Consider the following 26,941-nt stretch of genomic DNA (forward strand, 5'->3'; position numbering starts at 1 on the left):
AAAAACCTCGAAAGGGAAACAATCTTGGGTAAAGTGCCACATGGGCATTGCTGTACTCTCCTTAAAGCGCTCTAGGGCCAAGTATGCTGGTCTCCTAGGAGTTAGGTGCAATCAAAAAGGCATATCCATCAGCGATTACTGAACAACACTTGTAAATCTCATGAAATTAATCTGAGCGTGCGCCAAAGCGCCACGCTAGTGCCAACTGCCCTACTCAAGCAGTAAGTGGTGTCCAGGTCTGAGCGTATCATGTATTTTGCTACATTCTGAATTATCTGCTGAAGGTTGGCACGAAGATCCTCAGGGACTGCTGGCAAGATATCTATCAACATGTCCCACAATGCATGCGAATAATACCCTAGGAGCCAATTTGAGTTTATGGATCTGATGATAAGGCTTGCAGATGAAAACATACAATTGCCAAAAGCTTGCATGGTTTCGACTCCCTGTCAGCGGTGTAGCTGGAAACGAGTTGGGATTTTGTCTGCTGGTTGTGGCTTGAATTACATGGCGTGTTGGTGCTGCAGCACGGTGGGTTCATTGGAGCTGGCCTATGTCTTCTGGCTATTTGCTGATTTACTGAACGGTAAGATTCTAGCTTTCACCCAAGTGCCCAGGAGTGAGTCTGTCAATGCCTCAGTGAAGGGAAAGAGGAGTTCATGCCAAGTCTCCTCCAGTTACAGGACCTCTAAGGATATTTGTTTTTACTTCCACTGATGGAAATTGTAAGTCTAGTACTTCTGCCACTCTACTGATAACCATCATAAAGGAGGCCAATTCTTCAGTGGAAGGGCCAGAAGGAGAATTCAGACCAATGTTTGGGGATGAATCTAGGCCACTGGTCTCGTAAAAATCAAGAAAAATCATTATCATATATATATATATATAAAATACCCGAGAACTTATCACCTTTGCTGTTTTGCAGTTGGCGTGAGGGGGATTCAAATGAAGTCATGGTGGACTTGCCTCAAAGACTAAAGGAATATTGGCTCCTTTTCTGTCATTCCTGCTAGTGTTGATACACAGGGAACGGCGCCAGTCTCTGCACTGTATGTGGTGTTGATGTGTCCACCAGCTCCGGAGTAGCAGCAGACCCCAGAAAGGGGTCGAGAAAACAATCAGGAACGAATCCGCAAGACATAACTTGATTAGAGGTCCCCTCGGATCCAAAGGTTTTATTTAGAAGCTCGGGGACCTAAAATCAAGACGACTCATAGATGGAGATTCAGCTCCCAAAAGTACCTATATCAGCCTTTGAGCATATTCCCCCTTTTTCACTGGTGGATTCTTTAACACAATAATTTGCTGTCAAGTTTTATTCAATGATCCGAATTCAAATGAGATGTCCGTATCTCTGCTAATGATGCCAGTGCACATGGAACCCAAAGTGTTGATTGCATAAACAAATGAGGAACACACAGGTATCCGAACAGACTCCTTTTTGTTTTATACAGATGGAGAACATAAAAGTGCATTTTACAAGGGACGAGAAAGCAATCTACTTAAGACACACACAAGCTACAGTGATTCAAGCTCCAGACTCACAAACAGCAACATCAACAGTTTTGACAATTCCAGTACAGACTGATAAAATCTAGAAGCGTCTTCCCAAGACATTCATTGGGTGGCATGATCAGTACAACTTTTCACCATATATAAAAGCAGTAACTTTTTTAATGCTTCCTGAAAGCCGAGATTATTAAACCACTTTCTGTCAAACGTTCTTGATGAGACAGACACAGAACCACTTCTCATCATGCTGACGTGCGATGTTACTGATTGAACCACGTTTTGCCACACTGGTTTAGTTTCAAGCCACAGTAACATGCTGTGCCATCACTGTTTTAACCATTTCTTGCCAGATTGACATACGGCTCACTGTATTTCCTGCCCATCATAAAACAATGCAGTTACATTATTTTAACTACTTCCTGCCGCGAAGCAGTGCCATTGATCTAACCATGCTGACATGCAGTGACATTCGCTTAAAATGTCCTGTCTGACATGCAACGATATCACTTCCTGTCAGCCCGAGTTTCAACATTATCACTTCCTGTCAAAATTACAATAACTTTCTTACAGCCGGACTGATATGCAAGGACGTTACTTTCGGCTACACTGACATGATCGATGTAAACACTTCATTCTGAAGGTAGTAGTACATGAAAAGAACAAGGAGGAAAGACCATGGCACAAATTTGGATTTTTAGAAAGGCAACGATGAATCGGAGTACAATGAATGTGTTATTGTAATGTTACTGCTGGATTAGGCGCCCTTCTGATGTAGGACAACTTCCCCGTCCTCCAACATTCTATTAACGCAGTAATTAATTTCCGACATGTTTGTTCTGGAGGACGAGTCTGAGCCACGTCACCGGCGTTACAACTCAACTCCTGCTGAATGGGAACACAACAAAGCTGATAGGCCATCACCTTCCACCCAATCTATCCTGGGAACACTTCCGGATGTCTCAAGGCACCACCTCTTGTCTGCTGGAAGAGGAAAGAGTCCACTTGGCACCATGAAGCTTTCGGGTAGAGGGAAAACTGTCCATTGGTGCCCAGAAACTAGTGCAGACCTTTAAAAAAATTTAAAAAGATGAATTTGCAAAAGTGCATAAAAGGCTAGAGATCAGTGATGGCTGTGCTGGCCTCTAGCAAAATGGCAGGCAAAGTCATACTTGTTTTTGCACTTGCAGCCACAGATGTTGCACTGGAAAGGGTTCTCAAAGCCATGGCAGCCCATGTGAATCGTATAAAGAATGTTGTCTGCAAAGTACATATCACAGTGCTGGCAGTGATGCAGGAGCTGGGGGTCCTGCACCGGAAGGGTAGGGGCAGGGGTGCTAGGCTGACTGTTACTGATGCTGGGGGTGCTGGTATGGGCACTACGCTCACTGCTTGGCCCTGCCACTGGGCTATAGTTCCGCTGTGAGGGCCGGTGGTCAGGGCTGGTGGGAGATGAGCTTTGGGCCATGCTGGTAGACACTGAGCAGATGGCGTTTGCTGCTGAAGGCTGCTGCAACATGAATGGCTTTTCATCATGACAGGACACCACATCAGGAGATGGAGGATTATGAGAGTCTGGGGGCAGACTGGCAAGCTGGCCTGCCAACGTGGACAGCTGGTTAAGTGGATTGTCTACCATGAGGTCTTGTGGGTCCCGAGGCAGTCCACTACTCTGGCTGGATCTTTCGTAAGCCTCAGTCTGTATGTTTGGGATCTCATGGCTGAAGTCATTCAAGTAGTCTGGTTTATGAACCACCATGGTAGGTGGGCTAAGGTTTATGAGAGTCCTTCGGTAGCCAAGGACACCGGTCTTTTTCTGCAGCACCCCCCACATCTTCTTGTTGCTGAGGGATGATCGCGTGCCCTTGATGGGCACCATCTTGTGCTTGCGCCGACGGTGGTGTGAAAGGTTGCTGCGGTCACTGCAGCGGAAGGAACAAAGCTCGCACTTGTACGGCTTCTCTCCAGTGTGTGATCGCATGTGCGCCTCCAAGTGTCGCTCATAGGCTGAGGCGAAGGGACAGAGGTGGCACCGGTGTGGCTTTTCACCTGTACAGAAAAGAAAGGAAAACGTATCATGGAAGAGAAGTAACCCATACTCTTTAAACGCTATGAACTTTCAACCAAAAGACAATATAGAACACAGTCAGTCTGGGCCAACAACGTATGCAATCAGAGGGGAATACGGAAGTAAGTCTGAGCTCAGAAAACACTGTAAAAGTCTGATTAACAAAACTTGAGAATGTGATTATGGAGAAAACACACACTAGGAGATGGAAGACAGTTGTGAACACATTTATGCAGTACATTCCCACATACTGGAATAGAGAAGCAAGTAAGGTCAGAGTGCTTACACTCACAACTCTCATCTCCGGATAACATCATCTCACTCAACACTACCATAACATTTACTCAAAATTGGTTAATTGAGAACCATCGCCTGCTCAATACCTCCAAAACTGAATTCCTTCTCATCTCGCCTCCGAACCACATCCCCAAACCAGACCTTTGGCTGAATCACCTCGCTGCTTTCAACTACACCCCTCTCATCATAGACTCAGCCAAATCTCTCAGAATCACCCTGGGCAAGCACCTGAATATGAAAAATCAGCAATGTGTGTAAGGGGCTAATCGCTTGATGAGGACACTTAGTAATAGCAAACCATTTCTTCCACAATCTGGCTTCAAGCAGGTGGTCCAATCACTTGTCTTGCAGAGGCTAGACTACGGCAGTGCTAAGCTCTGTGGCCTTCCCAAATATACCCTGGCTCCACTAAGGGCATCACTGAACGCGGCAGCTAGACTGTTTACAGGTACCAAACGAAATGAGCACTTATCCCCAGTATTAAATCTCATGGTTGCCCTACGAAGCTCGAATTCAGTTAAAGACTGCCGTTCTGACGCCCAAAATCCTGCATTTCAAAACTCCCCGGTATCTAGCGCAAAAGCTTGAATTATTCTGTGGTGGTAGAGCCTCAAGAAGCGCTAACACTTTCCTCTTGAAACCACTCATCCTTAGCAAAAAGAGAACTTGTCACCGAGCCTTGTCCGACGCTGCCCTAAAGATATGGAACTCTTCCACCGGAAGTACGCAGAATCTCCTCACCGCTGCTTTCAAACTGGAAGCTAAAAGATTCCTTAGGAATAAATTCTTACCTTAATTAGACTAGGCTCACTTTGCTAGAAGTCATTTATCCCACAACCATTGTACCACCATTTTGATGCTGCTCTTTACCACATAGTGGGCCCCCTTGTAACCCACTATATACCTGTTTATTGTATTACTCATCTGGACTCATTTGTCTTCTAATTATGTGTGTATTCCTGTTTTGTATTCTTACTTGATGTCGATATTGCATTTATGTCTTTCCTTCCATCCTTTTGTAAAGCGCTCTGATATCCTTCGGGATCTTGTTTGCTCTGTATTAAACTTTATAAATAAATAAAAGTGGTGTAAAGATGTCCTTACACCCATCTCCTTACTGTGCAAGGGTCACCTGCTCTAAGTAAGAGAAGGAAGCATTTCTTTTACAGCACAGTGCCCTTGAGGATCCACCTACACTCGTATGCACAGAAAAAGAAACAATGCTGAAAAGCACCCTCTGAAGTGTGGCCACTTAAGTAAATACTGTCCAAGTATCTGACAGCTATGGCCAGAGCAGAGAATCTGTGGATGGCTCAGGGTAGGCAACGATAGAATCTAAGAAAACGAGAGGCAAGTACTGCTCCTACTGTGACTTATTGTATTGTAATTGCATTTTTATAGCGCTTACTACCCCTGTCGAGGCGTCAAAGCGCTTTTTCGGCGAGTAGCACGCTACTACGGGACCCATAGAGGATTAGTGTTAAATTAGTGTAGTGAAACATGCAAGTAAATGTAAAGCAGTGGATAGGTTAGGCAGTTATTTGGATTCACGCATGCTACTCGGGGACCCATTGAGGATTAGTGTTGAATTAGTATAGTGAAACATGCAAGTAAATGTAAAGCAGTGGATAGGTTAGGCAGGTATTTGGATTCAGAAAGACAGCAAAAGGATAGAAGAGGAAAAAAGGTTTGTATTTATATAGCGCTTGTTAATCCCCTGATGGGGCGTTGAAGCACACTAATCCTGAAACCGATAAAGGATTAGTGCTGAATTAGTATGGTGAAATATGAAAGTAATTTGAGTGGTGGATATTAGTCAGTTATTTGGAGTGAGAAGGGTAGCGGAGGGATAAAAGGGAAGAAAGGTGTGCATTCATGTAGCACCTGTTACCCCTGACGGGTGAAGAAGCGCTTTTCTGGCGAGTAGGACCCTACTCTGGAACCCATAAAGAATTAGTGTTGAAAATTAGTATAGTGAAGTATGAAGTAATTTGAGTGGTGGATATGTTATTGAGTTATTTGGATAGAGAAGGGTAGGTTGCAGGATACTAGAGGGAAAGAGTTTTGTATTTATATAGCGCTTGCTACCCCTTGATGGGGTTTTGAGACACTTCATTGGCGAGTAGCACGCTACTCTGGAACCCATAAAGGATTAGTGGTGAACTAGTATAGTGGAATATGGAAATTGAGAAGTGAACATGTTAGTCTGTTAATTGGATTGAAAAGGAAAGTGGAGGGACAGATGAGTGAGATTTGTTTTTTTTTAGGTCATAGCAGGAGGAGGCTTTTGGATATGTAAAATGGGTTTTTGAGGGGAAGAGTTTATAAAGGTTTGTTTTAGGGGATGGGTATAGTATAAAGAGGTGTCAGGTGATGCAAGGAGGGGTAGAGTAGGAGAGAGTCTAGAAAGGGTTAATTTGGGGATCATAGTAGTGGTATGGGGTTTGGAATAAATGAGAGAGTAGATGTAGAGGATATATTGATAGATGTATAGGGTGGGAGATAGGGTAGTGCATTGGAAAGAGTAGTAAAAGAAGTTTGAGATGAGTCAGAAGTTTGGGCCAGAGGATATATTGATTGAAGTATAGGCTGAGAAATAGGGGAGTGCATTTGAAATGCTAAATTAGAAGAAAGTGATAAATATATAGATCCACAAGTACATTGAAAGTATATAGATGCATAGAGGAGGTAAGTATATATAGATTAAAGATATTGATAGAGGTACAGGATGAGAAATAGGGTAGTGCATTGGATAGGCTTTTCAGGAGAAAGGTAACAGACATACAGATCCAAGAACATGGAAGGTACATAGATGCACAATGGAAGTAAGTACATGTAGACCAAAGAAGATTTTTCTTTCTTTACAACATAATTATTCTACATGTTTATACAAAGCAATACACAAAGATAGGTACATATCTATAGTGAAAATAAATGCTTATATACAGAGGAATATGCAGTAAATTTCTGTTTGCTTATGGTGCTTATGTGAGGAAGAGCCAATTATTGGGTAGTTTTCTGAAGATAAGGTGGTTGTAGGTGGATCGTGTGTTGGGGCAAAGAGTTCCATAGTGTGGCTGCTTGAACAGAGAAGGATGTGCCATCCATGGTTTTTTTCTTGTATCTTGGGATTTTGAGGCAAGATGCCCCTTTAGAGCGTAGGTTCCTTTGTTGAATGTGTTTGGTGATTTTATTCCTGTTGAAGAACGGTCCCATTCCGTGTATTGCTTTGTGGGTGATACAAAGTAGCTTGAACGTGGATCTTCTGGCAACCGGTAACCAATGCAGGACTTTCAAGGCAGGTGAGATGTGGTCTAGCAGTTTGATAGGCAAGAGTAGTCTGGCAGCCGAGTTCTGAATGTAGTCTTTTGATGGTCGCTAAAGGTGATCGGTGGTAGAGGATACTGGCGTAATCAAGTTTGGACAGAACAAAGGAGTGACAAAGCTTGATCTTGCTAGTTTATCCACTTGGGCATTCATCGATAGCTTGGAGTCCATGGTCATTCTGAGGTTTCTTACTTACTTCGATACTTTAGGTGGTGATCCCAGTACATCAGGCAAGGCGGCAAACGGGTCGTAATGTTTCCAATCGCCACACGTGAGTATTTCCGTTTTTGAAGCATTCAATTTGAGATGGCTCCAAGTCATCCACTGATCCACGGCTCTGAGACAACTGAAAATTGGGGATTTTGAAATGTCTTTAGGGCATTCCAGTTGAAGGTGTATTTGCGTGTCATCTGCATAGTTATAGCACGTGAGGTGAAATTGATTGATCAGTACCGGTAATGACTTCATGTAGATGTTGAAAAGCATGGGCACGATGATAGAACTTTGAAGGACCCCTGCTTTTGTGGAGTATGGTTTGGACGAGAAAGGTGGGGTATGGATGACATTAGTTCGGTTTTGAAGGTTCCCTTTATGCCGGTTTCATAGAGTCTTTGTTTCGGAGTGTCATGGTCAACTGCGTCAAAGGTAGCCGAGAGGTCCAAGAGGAGTAGTGCAGCAACCCAGTTGCGGTCAACTGTATTCTTCAGGTCTTCCCAGATGGCAAGGAGGGCAGATTCAGTGCCTCTTCCCAGACGGAATCCTGTTTGGAAGTCAGAGTATGTCATTCTCTTCAATGAATTGTGACATCTGGGCGAACACTGCTCTTTCTATCAGTTTGCCCAGGAAAGGTCCATTTGTAATGGGTCTGTAGTTGTCAGGGTTCAGTGGGTCCAAGTTTCTTTTCTTCAATAAAGGGTGTATGCGTGATTTTGTTAGTTCTTCTGGAAATATTCCGGTAGTTAAGGAATCGTTGAAGATTCTTCTTACTGGAGTGGCAGCAGAGGTTGTTAAAAAGAATTGTCTTGAAAGTTTGTGGTGGACAGGGGTCAGAAGGGCTGCCGGCAGGCCTGCTTGCTTTGACCAGGTCCATAAATGTTGTGTGAGATGTGTAGGAAGAAACAGAGAGGCTGGGTTAGAGTATTCTTAGATTGTCGTTTTGTACAGGGGTTAGTGCTGGTGCTCTGTTTCTGTTTTAAGTACGAGTCCAATTTGTCTGCTTTGTCTGTGTAATGATTTGCCAGTTTGTCTGTGAAATCTTGAGTAACAGGATGAGTTCCTTCTAGGCGATTTGGTTTGTGGAATTCATTGAGTATTTTATAGAATTCTTGATTTGCACATTTAGCATTTTCAAATCTGTCTGAATAGTACCTTTTTTTTTAGCTTTTTTGATAGCTGACTTGTATAATCTGTTCATTTTTTGTAGGTGAAGTTTGTTTTGTTTGGCGTTTGTTTTCAGCCAGGTATGTTGCAGCTTTCTTATTTGTTGTTTTATGCCTTTTATTTTGAAGTTTCTCGAAGGTGCTTTTTTTAGGTCGAGGCCTAGCGTGACAGTCTCCCTGGCGAGATTTAGTGATATTGGGGAGATTCACTAGCTGGCTTTAAGCCCCGCCGCTCTTTTCCATTGGATGGCATGACCGTTCATGCTAAACAGTGGCCAGCCATTGGAAAAGAGCTTCCAGTGATGTACACTTTTCTCTTTTAGAGCCGTCCCACATGGACTGGCTCCCCTGACTTCCTGCTAGCGTAAAAGGTTTGTTATCTTCATTATGGGTCCAAACAGATGGCCCCATAAAGAAGATAATAAACCTTTTATGCCACAAGGAAGTCAAGCGATGCCCGTCCAAGTGGGACGGAAAAAAGAGGAAAGTCTACGTGATGGCAGGCGGGCGCTTGTTCAATCTTGCTACAATGTAAAATATGTCTAAATCGGACTCTGTACATCGCATCCTCGAGGCGTATCTGACCTTGTGCAGTGGAAGATACCGGTGCGAAGGTGGATTCCTCAAAAGGACTGAGTCGCCGTGCACCACTGAGGAGGACGGCTGTGGGGCCGCGGCGCAGCAGCACGCTCAGAGTCAGCAGACGGAATCCTTCACCCCCCACGCGCAGACACGATGTGATGGCTCGGCGATCGATAACCAATCCTCCTACGTCGTCTCCGGGAGCCGCAGCACTCGATACCATGCTGTGGTGGCTACCTGCAGCCCGGCGTGTGAGAGCGGCGGCAGGGGCAGCAGCATGTCACCCGCCCCCACGGGCGCGTCCCCGAACCAGTCCCTACACCGACAAATTAGCAATTACAGCGTTCTGGGAGAAAAGCGCGCGTTTCCTAGTTGCTATTAATGTGCAGATGCGAGGAGGGATCACATATCAGGGCGCGTGCCAAACGCCACTGAAAACGCAGCTCGAGGAGCGTGGGCCACCCAGCGCGTGGCACGCAGTAAAGTCATTACATCAGGCTACTGGTGATGCGCAAAACAGTCTCTAATAATTTAATTGCAAAATAGTTATGTCCGCAGATTTAGCCTTTTATAAAACTTATTGGAGTGAGTTGTACCATCAGCTAGCACAGCCAAAAACATTGCTCGGAAAATAGCAGCAGTTCTCAAAATGGCTCTTTGTGTGTGACCTTTCCCTGACAGTTCACAGTCGTTAGACAATCTTAAGATATTTCATTGAACTTCTTCCTTGACCCAAAAAGGTAGGCCTGTGGGGCAAGGGCCTGGCTTCACAGCAACCTGGATGGGGGAGGTGGTCACTTGTTTCTTGTCTGACGTTAGGCATCGAAACGTTGGTTCGACTGATGAATTGGTAAACCTAGCGCTGTGGACGCACTTAAGCAGCCTGAGGGGAAGAAGAGACGCTGTAGCTCGGTACTTGGCTGCTTTGCCTGGCGGTGCTTGCTGTATTCTCGCAAGGGCCCGTGAACAGGCCCTGCTGTTTCTGCCACCGCCGTCGGTGACTGGTGAGCCGGGGGAGGGGTGAGGTGCTCCGGGCTGACTACCCACGTCCCACGTTCCTTTCCCCCGGTGCTGCAGCCGCTCATCCTTCGAGCTGCCTGTGCTTCCCCAGTCTCCCCTGAAACCGCTGACAGTCTCGGGTGGGGGACTGGCAGCCTTGCTCAGGTGCTGATGCGCTCCCCTGGAGGAGGATGAACTGGTCCTGGGGTTCCGGATCTCTGAGCAACAAGGCAGACCCCGCCTGTGGCTGAGGGAAACAAACACCAGCGGTAAGTTTAGGGTTGGGGACGGGTTTCGGGGTCGAGGCAAATAAGTGCAGGGGTGAGGAGGTTCCATTTCGATGGGTATTCATCTATACTACTATTATAAAGAGAGAACTTGCACCTGTGGGCAAGGTAATCTCGGGCACTACAGCGCCAATCTACACACCCAAGACATTTTAGAAAACCTCAGGGCAAGCAGAAGGACATAGGCTACATAAAAATAAAAATAAAACGTTTTTGAAAATATTATTAAATTTAAAAAATAGTCCCTTGCAACTAGCGCCGGCCGCGACGTCTGCGTGAGGGGAGGAGCGGCGTTCACCAGAATCAGGAAGAGCAGACGACATGAGCGACGTCTGCGTGAGGGGAGGAGCGGCAGAACCAGGAAGAGCGGAGGACAACAGCGCCGGTAGGAGCTGCGAGAACCGGAGGAGCAGTGGCAGTGAGAGGTACGTTGCTGGTTGCTGGGGCGGGAGGCGGGAGGGAGTGCTACCTAACTTAAAACTGATGTTGATGGAGTCCAGGCGGGAGGCGGGCGGGCGGGGCTGCAACTTAACGAGCAGTGGCAGTGAGAGGTACGTTGCTGGTTGCTGGGGCGGGAGGCGGGTGGCGGGAGGGAGTCGGCGGGTGCACCGCGCGGGCTGCAACCTACCTTAAAACTGATGGAGTCCGGGCGGGAGGCGGGGGGGTGGCTGCTAATTAACTTCATAAGGATGTTGCTGGAGTCCGGGCGGGAGGCGGGGCGGGAGGGAGTCGGCGGGTGCAACCCTCGAGAACATGCTGCCCCAGCCACCTTCTGCCCCGGGGTAAAAATGCAGCCCCCTTCTGCCCCAGGCAACGCTGGGGCGGGCTGCTAGTATGCCATAAGTGTGGTGCTTTAACGAGGTGCTTCACTGTGAACTTAGTTACATGAAAGGCAGGTAAAGAACCCAGAATATGTGTGACATCGAGGCCAGGCCAGGTTCAGAATCGAGATCATTTATTGAAATAACAGGACAGATATGTACGGGCTAAGTGCGACGACGAGTGCAGACACAAAGGTGCTGCCTAAGCCATAAAATGATCTTGCCCATTGTGGTCACCCCTTCAGGAGATAAGATACAACTTTAAAATCGGGTGTAGCAGTGAGCAAATGCATAAGATAGGTACAACGCAGAAATTGTGCACTGGAAAATGTAGTGTTTTTACAGGGCATTTAAGTCCCAGAGTGCAGAAAAAATCAGACACAGTTAAACAATTTTGCGGATTTGAAGTTTCTGGAAGAGACCTATAACAATGATAGTATAGTAACCCAGGGCCCGATAATATTTCTTGATAATGAAGAAAAAAAGGAGAGCTTTTCTGTATCAGCAATTAAGAAAACAATTGAAATGCTAAAACTTACAGGTGCAGCTGCACTAGATAATTTATATGCTGTAAAAATAAAAGCAAATATCACCTGGTGGTCCAGCCAGCTTCACATCCTTTTTCATGAAATCTTCCTGACAGGAAGATTCCCGGATAGTAGGAAGGGACGGTAATTAAACCCACAAACAAACAAGCATTGAAAATGCAACAGGTCTCGCCTTTTATTAAGTTAAAGCCATTTGCTTTGCTATACAATACCATTAGCAAAGCAAATGGCTTTAACTTAATCAAAGACAAGACCTAATGCCTTTTCAATGCTTTTTCTTTTGTGGTGTTGTGTGGTTGTGAGTGGTATCCGGATGTCAAAAGCTTCCTGTAGCCACTCATATAGATTTTGAACCGAAAGTTATTGTTTCCAGATTTGCACTTGATGTTAGTTGAGTTTATAAGTGTTCCAAATTGAGTTTGTTCAACGGCTGTTAGGTGGAAGGATGTAGGCTATTTAGGTGAGTTCCTTAGTGTTGTTTTATGTTGGAGAGCAAGCAAGAGGTGGTCTGACCATGTGACTGGATTTATAGTTTGAAAGGTAACTAGTTCAGTAATAGCAAAATGTATGTCTAGGATATGTCCAGCGATGCGTGTGGGTTTGTAGACAATCTGATGCAGGTTCAGTGCGTCTAGGCCAGTGTTTTTTTTTGGATGGGTCATATTGGGTTTGTCAAACCAAATGTTGAGGTCACCCAGAATGCATAAGTTGGATTGTATTGTTATCAGGTTTGAAACGGTCTAGAAGTGCGTCTGGGAATGTCGCCTTGCTAGGTGGAGGTCTGTAAAGGAGCAGGAAGTTACAGGATGAAGACGGTGTAGTATTGCATCTTGTTAGAAGAGCCTCACAATTCTTTATGGAGATGTCATCAACTTTAGTGATATGTAATGTTTGCCTGAACACAATAGCTAGACCACCTCCTTTTTTGCCTATAGATTTTGGGTTATTGTTTGATAACCTACAGGAATGGCTTCATGCAGGACTGGAGCCATATCATCTCCCAAACATGATTCACTTATGAATAGTATGTCTGGTTTTGCATCTGTGAGAAGATCATAGATTTGATGTTTGAGTTTAGAGAGGGATCGAGTATTTATAAGTAGACAGTTTAGAGAACGCCTTTGGTGATAGTAAGACTTTGTTTTGTAGTAGAGTGAACAGTATTGTGTGTGTTTGTAGCAGGTGTGTTTTTAGTTCTGGCATTAGCTGTATTAGGATCGCAATTGTGTAGCTGTTCTGTATCATGTTCCTCATCCAGCATGCTAAGAAGGCATTTTGATGGGTCTGCGTGTGGAAGTAGTGGAGATGGTGTTTGAGAGTGAGTTGGTGTGCTGCGTTGTTTTCGTGGTGTAACATTGTTGTGCAGTAGACATGGGAAGAAAAGTTGTGAGGTGTGGCACTTCGCTTATGTTGTTTGCGTGTGCTTATGGCAGAAGGTGTATGAGTCAGGGGTGGTGGTGCAGCATGTGGGTCATGTAGTAAGTTTCTAAATTGTTCAATGGATCAGAGGCGTTTAGAAGAGAGTTGCTGTGTTGCTGTATCTGTGTTAGGTGTGGTGGAAGAGAGAGAGCTTGGCATTGGAGTTTTTTCCTTTGTGTGGTTTGAAAGGTGGGTGAATGTTTGTATTTTGTGATAAGTATTTTGACATGTTGCGCTTTGAAGATCTTGTTGTGCTGGTGTGTGTGAAAGGTTTTGTTTTTAAGTAGTAGTGACAAGAGGTGCTGGTGTATTTGTTTCATGCAATGGATTTTGTTGTATAGTATTGTTTGGGAGAGGAGGTTGTGAGGTAGAGGGGGTGGTGATGTGTTTATGAGTAGAGTGTATGTTGTGTGTAGTGTAGGAGGGAATGAAGTAGAGGTAAGAGTGATTGTCTTAGACTGGTTTGTTGCAAGAGTTAAAAAGTGTGGTGGTGTACAGTGTGTGTGTGCCGTGCGTTAGTATTATTATGGTAGTAGGGAGAGGAGGGTGTTGGTTGGACAAATGATGGAAGGATGAATAAAGGTGGTCTGTTAGGTGTAATTAGAGCAGGGAGCATGTGTCTGGATGGGATGTAGTTATGTATGGTGTTGAATGACGTTGTGTTAGTGATGAGTGGATTGGTTATTGGTATAGGATAGAGTTGTGTACTGTTTGTAGGTGATGGTGGGTATGTGTGGTAGTTGGGATAGAAGGGTGTATAGATCAGGTTTGGTTGTGTTTGTAGTGTATGCTGGTATATTGGTCCGTGCATAGAGTTGTGTGTGGTGTACATTTGCTGTGAATGTGTTACTATGTTTGTGGATGGTGTGGGATAGCTATTACTGAATGTGAACATGGGCAGCATTTCTGGCCCTAGTCCAGACCATTCTCTAACAGGCTCAAACAGGTAATTGCCCTTGTCCTCTCCACCCCTAGCCTCGACGCCCGGGCTGAGATGCCCTAAGCCTCGGCCTTTTATAGCCCAAGAAATCAAGTGACCCCTTCAGCCAATGGGAGCCCTAACCCTATCCAAACACAAAAATAGCCCTAAAATCTAGAACCAATAGGAGACAAGAACTTTACAACCAATCTCAGCCCTAGTAAAAAGCATCCACTAACTTTGAAAATCCCTGATCTCTATGTCCAATAGAGGCCCTAGCCCTACCAGTCATCCCAACCCAAGTCCAAGCAACCAATGGCACAGGAAGCCCTAGTCCCTACTTCCAATAGAAAGCCTAACCCTACTCTTAGACCCACACCTATTCCAACAACCAATCATACCAGAAGCCCTAATCGCTACTTCCAATTAAAGGCCTTATCCTAGCCCTAGTCCCACCCTAGTCCCAACAACCAACAACAACAGGAAGCCCTAGTCCCTACTTCCAATAGAAATCCTAACCCTAGCCCCAACCCTACATTGATTGAATTACAGACCCAGAAACCAATCAGAACCCTCAAATACCCAACCAATGAGGACACTAAACCTAATCCAATAGAAACATCCAACACAACCACCAATCAGTGTATACATGTACCAACCACTAGCAGACTATATAAGGTCCCAGCGACCTCGGACAAGGTTTGCTGGCTAGGGAGTTGGGAGCTGCTCCTCTTGTTCAGAATCTCCTAGGAGACAGACAAGCTCAATCCACACTTTGGACTTCTGCAGGTGAGGGCCTAACTTTTCCCCTTACAATAGTGTTTGTATAAAACTACACTCCCTCTCCTGGCCAAAAAACAAAGTGCACAGTCCCTATTAAACACAGTTTAAACAGCACACAGAAGATCACTGCTGCCTCAAAGCACCCTCTGATGTAGAATATCCCTGTTGCTGGAGGGGGTGGAGGAGGGGCTGGGTTCACTGACTTGTTAACACAAAATGGTGGCTGGGGGTGCACTGCTTAACATACAGGTCTTAGCACAGAGACAAGGGGAAATTTGGAGGGAAAACTGATTGTCACCAGGAATGAGAGGGAAAAAGTACAGAGATTTAGGACTGCAAATCCCACAATTCAACACGCTAAATGGAAGCAATCATGGGCAGGAAAAACCACAAGTTTGAACACAAAACAGGTGATTAAATATGCAATCATGGGCAGGTTAAAAACTACAATTTTAAACTGTTACAACCACAGGCAAGGACAGTAATCACAGAAAGGGAAAATCGTTTTTTACCTTTTTTAGTAAAGAGACAGCACTAGTCTGCCTCCTTACCACTTCCTGGACTCTGCTCACTGCAACTGGGGCACAGGTAGGCTGCAACTCACAAGATGGAGGAGAATGATTTGGGGTGAACCCTGCAAAGCCTTAAGGGGTCTAGGGGTATGGGCAGGTGTGAGGGTAGAGCTCAGAGTTGCCTGGGAGCTGAATAGCCAATCACCAGTCCTAGGTCTGCTGGCCTGGGAGTGAGGGCTGGGACTGAGGAGCTGCTTCTCTTGTTCAGAATCTCCTAGGAAACAGACAGGCTCAATCCACACTTTGGACTTCTGCAGGGAAGGGCCTAACTTGTTCCCTGACAATAGTGTTTGTATAAAACTTTACTCCCTCTCCTGGACAAAAAACTAAGTGCACAGTCCCTATTAGACACAGGGCTGGAGTGCTGCCTACGAAGGAGGTAGAGTGGGAGGCAAGAATTGCTCCAACTGTGACTTATGACACAGGGCTGGAGTACTGCCTATGAAGGAGGTAGAGTGGGAGGCAAGTGCTGCTCCTACTGTGACTTATGACACAGGGTTGGCGTGCTGCCTACGAAGGAGGTAGCCAGGAAGGAGTGAACGAACTAGGAGTCTTGCTAGGACACAAAGCCAGCACTGACGCTCCCTGAAGGAGACAGGGCCTTGTAGTGTTCCGAAAATGGCACCTATCTGCTAGGGGAGAGGGCTACTAGTGTAACAGTGCAACGAGCAGAAAGCACAATGTAACATGTTCCTGGGTGGGAGTGGAGTTAATGGAATAACAGTCCCCTGGGAAGGGAAAACCACCGCAGCTGACTGAACTCAAGTGTACTGCCGAGGCTATCCAACCCTGGGATGGAGAGGCACAGCCCTTACATGAGCACGATGGCCGGGGGTGGCAGTACTCATTAAGGAGAGAACCTGCTGACGAGGGCAGAGTCAAGGACTACAGGTGCCCACTGACTAAGTAATCCTACGATCTACACCAGTGCTTTATCAATGTTGGTAAATAAACATGCCACCCCAACACACACCCTTGGAAAAATCTCAAAATGCCTCAGGATACGACCCTTTCGGGCTCATCTTCTTTAACCCTGATGTTGTTTGTACCTGTACCCCTTGCAGAACTCGTGGTGTTTAGTTACCCAACTATGCCAATGACACAAACATATATCTGAAATGATCACCCCATAATCTGTCAAAACCTGAAAACCCGGTACAGATATTCTACTGTGTTGGCTAATAACAATCAAAAAGAGGTTTTCAAAATACTAAACGAGCTGACTTTTTGTGAGCACCTTTCCCTAGTAGTGCCACCGCCCAAACCTTTTTGTAACGAACAGGCTACTTATTTTGTAGGAAAATATCAACTCGTGATTGTATTGTTCTGTTCTCCCAATCTTCTGGCACATTGTCTGAAGATTTTTACAATGGCACACTATCTCCGTCCTTGTCTTCGGACCCCGACGCTGAAAATGGATACAATTTGAACCCATGGCTCGGTCACTCCTAAACAAGCTTATTTTACATTGTAACTCAGTATATCACGGTCTGATCCTAGTCCTCTTCAGTTCTCTGTACACTTCGTTAAACTTAACGTTTCTTTTCTCTTGCCTAATCTCCAAGAAATCAGACTGAGGACTTCAGTTCCAACAATATCACTTCTTAACGTGGAGAATCACAGCGATCTTCTTAGACCCCACATCTTTTCAATGCGTAAGTTTGGCCACTGTCTGCGCTTATTTGCGCTCATGGCCTTCAGCTTTTATCAACACTGACAAAACTCTAATTTTTTATGGACTCGATGGCTGATCAAATGAGGAAAGTCTGCGTAACTGCCTGATGGCTACTTGGGGGCAATTAGGCAGAGAAACTTAACTCAGGGAAGTACTTCCATGTGGCATTCCACTCTTCTGACACTGGAACATGGTCTTCACCCTGTTCCTTCCTCAAGTGTTAAAATCAACTGTCACAACTTTAAGGCCAGGTTTCTAGTGTGGTCTCCTCATGTATTTTTTAGCTGATACAAATATGCTGGATTGATGGAAGGTTTGTTCCATTTTGTTTCTGCAGGCCGAAAGAGTGTCACATAACTGGTATATATGCTCTGCAGACTGAGCAGCCACACTACTTAGGGGACATTTTCCAAAACTCTGGGATGCACACCCTGTTACTCTGTGGAGGCGGGGTGTGCTCACCCATTGTTCTCCTCGGAGCCCCAGAACTCCTTTTTAGGCAGAGTTTGTAGGACACATACTAGACTTAAAAATATATGGCAAAGCACATACAGCTAGCGTCCACAATTAAAATGGACAGCTCAAATGCAGAGTGGTCCATTGGTATAACTAGCACATTTCCACAGCTCTTTTGAGTCCCCCCGCCCCCAAGTAATCATTGTTAGGAGACCCACAACTGTCCACGTTTCATGTGAATCTGTCCATTGGTACGTTGCGCTATGCTTGACTGAAGAGGAAATAAAACTTTTGGGGCAGATCCCATCCTATGATTTTGCCCTGGATACCCTTCCATCCATACTGCCTTTTGATCCTGTAAAGTATTTCAGGGGCTGGTCAAGGTTTCATGCATGCATATTTATATTAGAAGATGTCTCGCAGAATCATGACCCGAGTGAAAAGCTGAAAACGATCCATGAAATGATTTTCCATTACCACACAGATCTTATGGTATAAGCTATACAATAGTTTTGTTTAGATATACACCCTGAAAATAACAGCACACATTTAAACAGACAAATATAAATACATCTAAAAGTGAATGCAAAACTATAAACCAAAAATATAAATAGACCAATAAAAACATCATAAAAAGATACGATAATCATCAGACATACAGAAATCAGACATAAATGGATAGAACGCTCTGTAGAGTCACAGATCCACGGTAATATGAACATTGACAGAACGAAGTGAATAGTAAAGCCCAGTTTAACAATGCTTACAAACACAGCCAGGTACTAAATACAAATGTACGTATAAACAAAACATATATAAAAGCAGACAATCACACAGACCGATATAAAGACAAACACAGACAGATTTAAGTAGGCAAACTCATAAAAATACAGGCAATAACTCAAAGTCAGATGCAAGCAAGTGAAAACACAGCAAGATAAAACCAGAAATACATATAAAAGACACAGATGTTGACAAAGACAAACAGTGATGAAATAAACACACAGGCAAACAAAGAAATTAAAGAACCCCAAAAGTGTGTTTGTACTGTACAGTAGCATTAGTAAGTAGTGCCAAAGTAAGTGATGCACCCCATTAATTTAACTCTATTTTTTCAACCTTGTATTACTTCTATTCCACTTGCAAATGCAATCTACACATGCATTTCCAGGTCTCGAAGAGAACCCTACTATGCACACCATGATCTATATATATGTTTTAGAATGCCCACGCCCCAAAAAATGTCAAATTCAACAAGAAAGCTATTTTATTTCATTGCAATACTTCTTTTGCTGGTGGAAATCAAGCTGCTCCACCAAATTCCATGTACACATTAAACGCAACCTTTCTTTGTAGCCCAAGTGTTTTCCACTAGTTGTACCTGCATACTTAATGTTATGTGGAAAATGTGAAAGGTGTTCTCTTACTGGACTCTGGCTTTTCCCTTATGTTGCCTTTTCGTTGACAAGTCTTGTAGCTCTTGTACGTACAACCGGAACAATTCACAGGCCTACATATGAGCATGGATGAAGTGGAGAGGTAGGCCTGCTGCTGGTAGCCAGCCACAGCCTGTTTGGACTGCCTGTACAGTGACTGCAAGCAGTGACCCACTATGCCTCGCAAAGCTCCAGTGGTATCAAGCCAGAACCAAAGGTCCGAGAGCCAAGGGGCACACAGGGGTTTGTGGCAGGCTTTTTCTGCTACCCTGCAACGGTGGTGCTCGGCTTTGCCATTCTGTATAGTGCAGGTGGGGGAGAGAAGCAAGAACTGCTGATCGGACTGTGTGATGTTTTAGAGGATGTTTTGGTCTGTGCCATGTACAGAGGGACCTATGGTTTCCCCCCCCTTTGGTGTACACGAGGAGGTGTGTATGTCGCACACCAATAGCTACGTGCCTATAGTTTACCCACAGGTGTTAGCGAGTAAAAGTGTTAAGGAATCATATTTTGGCTGTGATACAAGCGCTTGAAACATTGCATCCCAATATACACCAGGACCGCTCCAACGCTTCTCCAATTTAGGAAGGTGTTGAAAACTCACCTCTTTAAAAAGCACATCACAATACATTAAATGTCCATAATCCAGCAACTTATCCTATCATTCGCTGACTATATGTTTGTCTTCGATCCTGTACCGTACACTGCTGCCGTTTGGCTAGGTTTGTGCTACAGAAATACCATACATACACATACCAGGCTTTCAAACATTTTCTCACCCACTCGCTACAGCGAGTTAGATTTTATCAGGGAGAGCTATTTCTACACTCTACCTGCCTGTTCTGGTGACAAAGACCGAATGAGCGATAAAGATGCCTTTAAATCTTCACACTTTTGCTGAAGACTCAAAGACAGAGGCCAAATGTAAGCTTATGTCTTCTTACAAGCTGCTGCTTACTTTATCCTGGTGACTGGGGTTTACTTATATTTCTCGGACTGCAAAGTTCAAGGATATTGTAAAGTGAACTGTCTGACAATCGTGCTTGGGTACAGGGTGTGTGAAATGAATAACATTTAAATAGCTTGCACATGAACTACATAAATAATTTAAACATATCAGTTGTAAGGAAATTACAAGTTTTGAAAGTCTGACGCGAGATGAAAGAAAATATTTTAATAGGATCAAAACAAATTAAAACATACATATTTGCTTAAACCTGATTTCCACACATTATTAGCTGTATGCTGTATAGATTTTTTTTTAAACTACACCTCAGTGGGAAAGTTTGTGGTCATTTAAATGGAAACCGCGCTCCCTGTAAGTGAGTGTGCGCTACCACACCTTGTTTGACTAATATTACAATTATGAGTTTTTAAACATGAACTAAGAATCATTCCTGCACCTACCCTGATGGTAAGGTGGTCAGCGGACATGTGTTCAGCCTGTATGTAGGCTAGATTCTTATTATACATGGAGCACAACTTTAGTCTATAAATCAAAGACAGTTTTTTTTCTCCAGTAAACCTGCTGAACTCACATATTTTTAGTTACTCTCATATTTGATAATGAGAGGAAAAAGCAACTGTGAAACAAAATATTTGCCTAGAATCACAATTTGAGACCATTTTATGGGTCGAGTGCATTACAGTGAGGTAAAGGAGATTATACAAGTCACTAGACCGGCAGTTTAACGAATTTTGGAGGCCTGCATACATATTCCTTATTACAAGTTAATAATATGTACAAAGAAAACACCTTGTTGGCATCTACAGAAGGCCTAACAGGTTACGGACGTATCAATCGATATAAAAGTGGTGGCCAGCTTGATACAATGAGGTAAGGGAAAAACTAAGAGTTACCTATCAAATCTCCCAGCCCTCGTTGAGAGGGAAGATGAGCCTCAGGGAAGACGAGTCTAAGTTGGCACAAGCTACCATGCTCAAGGGCAAGAAAAGTGCCCAGAAAGACCATAATGCTGAAGATAGTATAGGGCATGTTGCTCATCTTGGCTTTGATGCGGCATTATAAGAGCACTTACCTCATTTACCATAACCCACAGTCCTTATTTGGGGGCAGCGAAAGTGCATGAGAATTGGAAAGATGGATCCCATGGAGAGCCGGAGTTTGTCCAGGGGCATGACTTTTCAAACTCAGGGAAGCTAAGGGGGACAAATCCTTTGAGGCCCCAGCAAAGGTTGAAAAGACATGGAAGTGGCTCGCAATTTCCTCTTGAGATCTACGAGTCAGAGTTTGACCCAACTGTGAAAGAAAGTAGGGAAAGGCAGGTTCGGCTTTTCAATCCAGATGATCTCTATTGTCTCAGATCAACAGAGGGGGAACGTTCTGAGAAAATGGCATGTTATGAGCAACACAGGATTGGAAAGCTGAGCATTGGAAAGCTGAGCTGAGTACAACTGATCACCCTTGTCCTTTGATGGAGGTCAAGGGGGCCAAGACTGTGAGGAAGGTGATTTGGAATGTTTTCCAACTTTTCAAGATAAGCTGCTAGACACTTGTAGGCCTTCCTCATGAAGGCAATTAAGATGTTGGAAGCATCTAGTGTACCAAAGTGGATCTGGAGGCCCTACTGAGTTTGGCTCAACGTAATATATGTATGCGGTTCAGGCGAGACAGTAAGTAAATAAGCAGATTTAGTGCCAGCGGGCGTGGTGCCTGTGGCACAGGATGAACGTCTAGATTAAGGCACAGCGATCTCAATTTAGACAGTTTTCAGTTCCAGCATTTTGGATAGGGCTGGACGTGGCTGGGGTATTTACACAGCAGATTTCAGGACCAGGGTTCTTACAAGTATCAGGGCTCTGATGCGGATGCTATGTACGGGCCAGTGAAGATTTAGGGGAATCAGAACCAGCCATGGTAATTTTCAGAGGGGCCACTTCTGGGGTACAGCATATGGGCCCGATACATTTTGCCACATGTAGAATTGGAGGCAGAGTAAGACAATTTCTGGTAAATGGACAAGCTCTTATAAGGCCACTTGGGTCTTGCAGATAGTGCAGGGTTTTCATCTAGAATTTCTGGCACTCTGGTGTACAGCAGACTCTAGCCTGATCTGCTTTATCATTCAGGTACAGGAGCTGATAACAGTGAAGTTAGAGGAGATGGAGTGCGAGGGCATGATGTGGTACACCACTCTACACAATACCTATTCCTGAGCAATGTCTTTCTTGTTGAAAGAAAGACAAAGAGTTCATATCTGTGATAAACCTGTGCAAAATAAATGTTTGGTGAGTGTGTTGACACTTCAATATGAAGTGTATTCATCTTTTAACAGATGTTTTGCAATGCTGACTAGATGTTACGCATCGGAACCAGCGACCTCTTATCGGCACCCCTGCTGAACGTTGATGTACTTTCTTTCAAGGCTTTGGAGCGCCTGTATTGGGCATGCACCCGCTTTGATCCATGCATCAGATTCGGTTGAATCCACGTTTATGGCTGTAACGCTACTGCTGACGAGGGTCGTCCCTTAATTAAGGGAACCTCTCACGCGATACGCTTTGACGCTTCACTTGTTCCATTATTGTCTGTTAACGCCGGGGATTCCTGATTGTCTCTTCGATCCTCCGCATGACCTTTACTTTCGTGTGTTTGATACTAAGCAATTACAGACTTCTTTCGGACGCGTAGGGTTCCCTCCGTCAGATTGTGAAACTTATAGATTCAGGCCGCTAAGTGTGTTGCATGGCCAGACTACTATTGTGTTCTCGGTGGCCCTCCTGGGTTACCTTTTATGTACCAGTCTGTAATTTCAGGCACGTCCCACCAGTAATTCAGTTGGTCAATGCACCCTGAAGAAGGTGAGACCCAAAGCGGGGGCTAACACCGAAACGCACGTCAGCGTTGGATTAACAACTTGGAGCATTTTGATTGAAAAATCCCCCGTTTTTTTTAGAAATGTCCATCGCTTTATTGATACAAATTGCATTTATTATTTGACTGATCAGCTGTTTTACTTGCCCTTATTTTTCATTACTCATTGTGTTACACCGTCCTTCCTGTAAGGTGGACAATACCTTCTGTGCAACTCTCAAATCAAAATATATATAAATATTGTATTATTGGATGTATGACATTGTTTGACGTGTGGGTATGTGTGTTTATGAATAGGGATGTATGATGTGGTTGAGTGAATGTGTTGTGGGATGTGGTCAGTGAACATTTTACTTGCATATGTATCTCCGAAAATCTCATCTGACAAAGAAATAATTAATAATAATAATCTTTTGTGATACTTTATATCTAAGTGTGTTGTGATCACCATTTTGGCCTGTGTTGTTAGTGTTCTAGTTATCAGTGACTAGTTGCACGAATAGAGTTATACAGGTAGAGAACTTGTCTTTTGATTGTATTAGATGTCATGTCTGGGCCTAAAGAATGGGTATAGCACAGTACCGAATTTACTTCACACAGGAGATGCCAGCAGTTCACCATGTGGGAACTAGGTATACATTAATGTATGTACACCCAATTGCTTCAGCAAGTAGGTAAAGTATGCTGCTGAGTGAGAGGGTGCAGGCTTATCATTTATTGGAATGATATAAGGCTCAAATTCTGGAGAGTTGAAGGATTAACAGAGAATGGCTATCTTCTGCAGAGTCTGGGTGTTCCAATCAATGACAAGAAATACGATCCAGTTATGAAGAGAACAGACTTCCCAAGGTTTCTAGTAAAGGACTTAGTTATGACGTCCTTGCACTTCTTGATCTGCAAGAAAGCAGGTTTTAAGAGGAGCTATGCAATGTTTTGCAAGCAGACATCATGCCGCTATGCCTTCTGGAAAGGGCACTGCAGTTATAAGCAGACTGAACAAGGGCCACTTTTCCAGGGTTTCTGCTTTACAGTATACTGAAGAGACTGAATATAAAATAAGGCATGTCTTAAACAGATACAGTGACCTTGTCACACAAGGCCCGGACAGAGCTCCTCTGGTGGCTTCACAAATTGGAAAAAAAGAAGCTAGACGCCAATACGCTTGGCTGAGACTCCACATCAATTGTTTGAGTGGTTAGCAGGGTCAGTTGTAATAAGGTCCTTGACAAGGGACAAGTCAAAATGCTCTATCCTGTTGCAGGCAGGCAATACTTCTACAGTAAGATCCTGTGGACTAAGCTACAATCATGGAATACCAGTGTGGATTGCTGTTGATTAGCCAACTTTTATCGCTTAGTAATAAGGCGCATGTCGAAACCATATTGATTAATAATAGGGTGAAACAAGACTGTTTGTTAGGTAAAGTGTTATTTAACCTATTCGTTGCTGATCTGCCGACTGCTGCCTCATGAATTATCCTTCCCCAAAGTTGGAAGAGTACATGTGGGGAGATTATTGTGTGCTGATCACCTTGCAGCACTGAATGTGATGCTGGCTGCAAGGCCAGATCGATGCTTTTTCTGCATACTAACTTGCCAGTAAACAGGCTTTCAACGTCAAATACATAAATCTTTTGTTGTTTGGAAAAAAGCATTGCAAAACAGGCTGGAATACAGATATTAAGAATAACCGTCAATACAACATCATCATGAGTTCCACAATGGCAAAAAAAATCGGAGTCATCAGCACTTGTTAATGATATTCAAACAATTATATGGAGCGCTTTCAATTCACGTTTTAATTAATGCTAATATCATCATACCAGCCCCTACTGCTCTCTACAGGAGTGAAATTTTAGTGTTTAACAGAATGATCAATTTATGTTTAATTGAGTTATCAAATTGGCCCCAAGGATGCCTAAATATTGACTGTTGCAAGCCATCAGCCCCGAATCTTCAGTGCTCTTGGCAACACTTGGCTATTAGATAGACTATTCGTTTTCTTAGAAACATCCATGAATCCTACTAAGGGAAAACAGTCTTGTGTGCGCATCTTAGCTTTAGCTGGGTCGAGTAACAAAGCTTCAGGCCCCTAGGCTCAATTAACCTCTTTTCTCGTACATTCGTTGAGCAAAGAAGCAATATTTCTGAACAGGCAAGATCTTGATCAGTTGCATACAGAGAACTACCCACTGTTATGTTAACTAAAGATTATTTGGGCACTAAATTGTCTTCGGAATATATATATATCAGATGCTCCAGAGTTTAGAATGTGCAATGAACAACAGAATTGGAGGATCAGGGTAAATGCGGTGTGGTGATTAAAGGGAATGTCATTTGTGGTAGCAAACAAAGGCGAGTGTGTACCTTCGATGAATTTTGTTTTTAGTGTGGTTGATATTTTACTACATTGTCCCCTGTTTCTCGGTGGCAGACTGTCAGTTATTTTTAAAACTCCACATGCTCTTATGCTCACCACCAGCTATCTCACTCAGCTGTTTTATTACCATGGCTTGGACTTGGGAATGATCCTAATTATTTTCAAATAGGTTGTAGATGGCATTTATAGGAATTAAAAACATTATTTTGTTTTAGTACCATTTGGATTGTTCGTAAAGCTCCTGCCCACAAAACTAATAAATACATTTGTCTATAGATGTATAAACCTTTTAGGCCATACCAGGCCCACACTCTTGCCGGAGCTGGCTGAAATTCTTCACTCATCATTGCCTAGATTGTCACATGTCTATGACTGCAGAGTATAGCCCTGAACCTCAAACTTGATAGTGCACAGACATGCACATATTGGACAAACCTTAGCAAGTGGAAGCTTGCACTAGAGGTTTTTCACACAATGATGTGCAAGTTAGGTCCTTTTTGCACAGATCTGTTCCCATCCCAACTAAATGCTCAACGTTAAGTGCTGATGGGGGGGGGGTCTCAACAGGACGCAGTCGCAAAAGATGCATTCCTGTCGGATTGGCATCAGGTGGTGTGTTATGTCATCCCATCCCTTTCACAATTATCACAACGTGGTCAAGGGAGTTTGTTCATAATTTGGGGGTGCCAGTTTTGGAGGATGCAAGTATGGTTTCAGTTCTTCTGGATTCTCCTTGAACTTCTACAGACCTATCTTGAATCAGATGATTCAGAGGATTCGGATGGCTCAGAAAGGTCTCCCGAAACAGATAGTCAAGATGGGTTTGAGGATTTTAGGGGACTGTGGCAGGTGGTAGTCTTTGAGATCAATAGCTCTTACACATTTTCTTAGGGCATGGTGTCAATACAGTCCGATCATAGGACTGTTTCCTGTTGAGCGATCTTTCTTAGATGCAGGAAGTTATGCGCATATTGCATTTTTTAGATCTGACATTAGCCAAGATTTTTAGATTTTTGTAAAATGATATATATTGTATTCATTGATAAGGGCTTTCAACCAGCCTTCTTCCTCCACTGGTCTGTTAGGTCATTCACATTTTATTTATACACACTACAGCATACAGCACGGCACAATGTGTCAGCCCATTTCAGATATTAACTAACTTTCCTTGAAGGGGGAGTTCTTTCACAGGGAGCACATCCACACCCAAAGTAATTCCATTCAGTACCAGGGACTACTATTGCAATATGTACTTCTTGAGACCAAAATGTTTTGTTTTTTCCTCCATTAATTTTCAATTATTGGCCAGGGCCCGTCTGCTTCTAACAACAATGTATTATAAAAACTATGACAAAACTAACATTGACAAAAATCTAAAGGCTGGAAGCCAACCTCAGACAGACTGGCTTTGCCATCGCTTGTTTCTACAGGGGTGACCAAGCTTGGGCATGTCTTTCCTTCACCTGGAGACAAAAAGACATAGCATAAGTGAGCTGATGAGTAAAAGGATGTACAGAATGTTTGTGCCCTGGAAATTGGAACTTTCTATAAACAAACTTGACCAGCATGATCAGTTTTTCTATAGTACTGTTGGAAAGTAGATCGACTCCAGTTTTTGTTGCACCACTATTTCAAATGAAGAACAATGAA

General features: G+C 43.9%; 1 protein-coding gene across 7 annotated transcripts in view; it reads right to left on the reverse strand.

Annotated features, from left to right (window-relative positions):
- Positions 1–1,424: 1,424 nt before the first annotated feature.
- The window catches only part of IKZF5 (IKAROS family zinc finger 5), a 140,500-nt gene continuing 114,983 nt past the window's right edge, over positions 1,425–26,941 (reverse strand). For all 7 annotated transcript variants that reach the window (XM_086922987.1, XM_086922991.1, XM_086922985.1 and 4 more), the window contains one exon: positions 1,425–3,558. In XM_086922987.1, the coding sequence (XP_086779113.1) occupies positions 2,633–3,558 (926 nt within the window). In that variant the 3' untranslated portion in view covers positions 1,425–2,632. The remainder of the gene's footprint in view (positions 3,559–26,941) is intronic.

Source organism: Lissotriton vulgaris, chromosome 5, assembly GCF_964263255.1.
Source record: "Lissotriton vulgaris chromosome 5, aLisVul1.2, whole genome shotgun sequence".
Classification (NCBI taxonomy): domain Eukaryota; kingdom Metazoa; phylum Chordata; class Amphibia; order Caudata; family Salamandridae; genus Lissotriton; species Lissotriton vulgaris.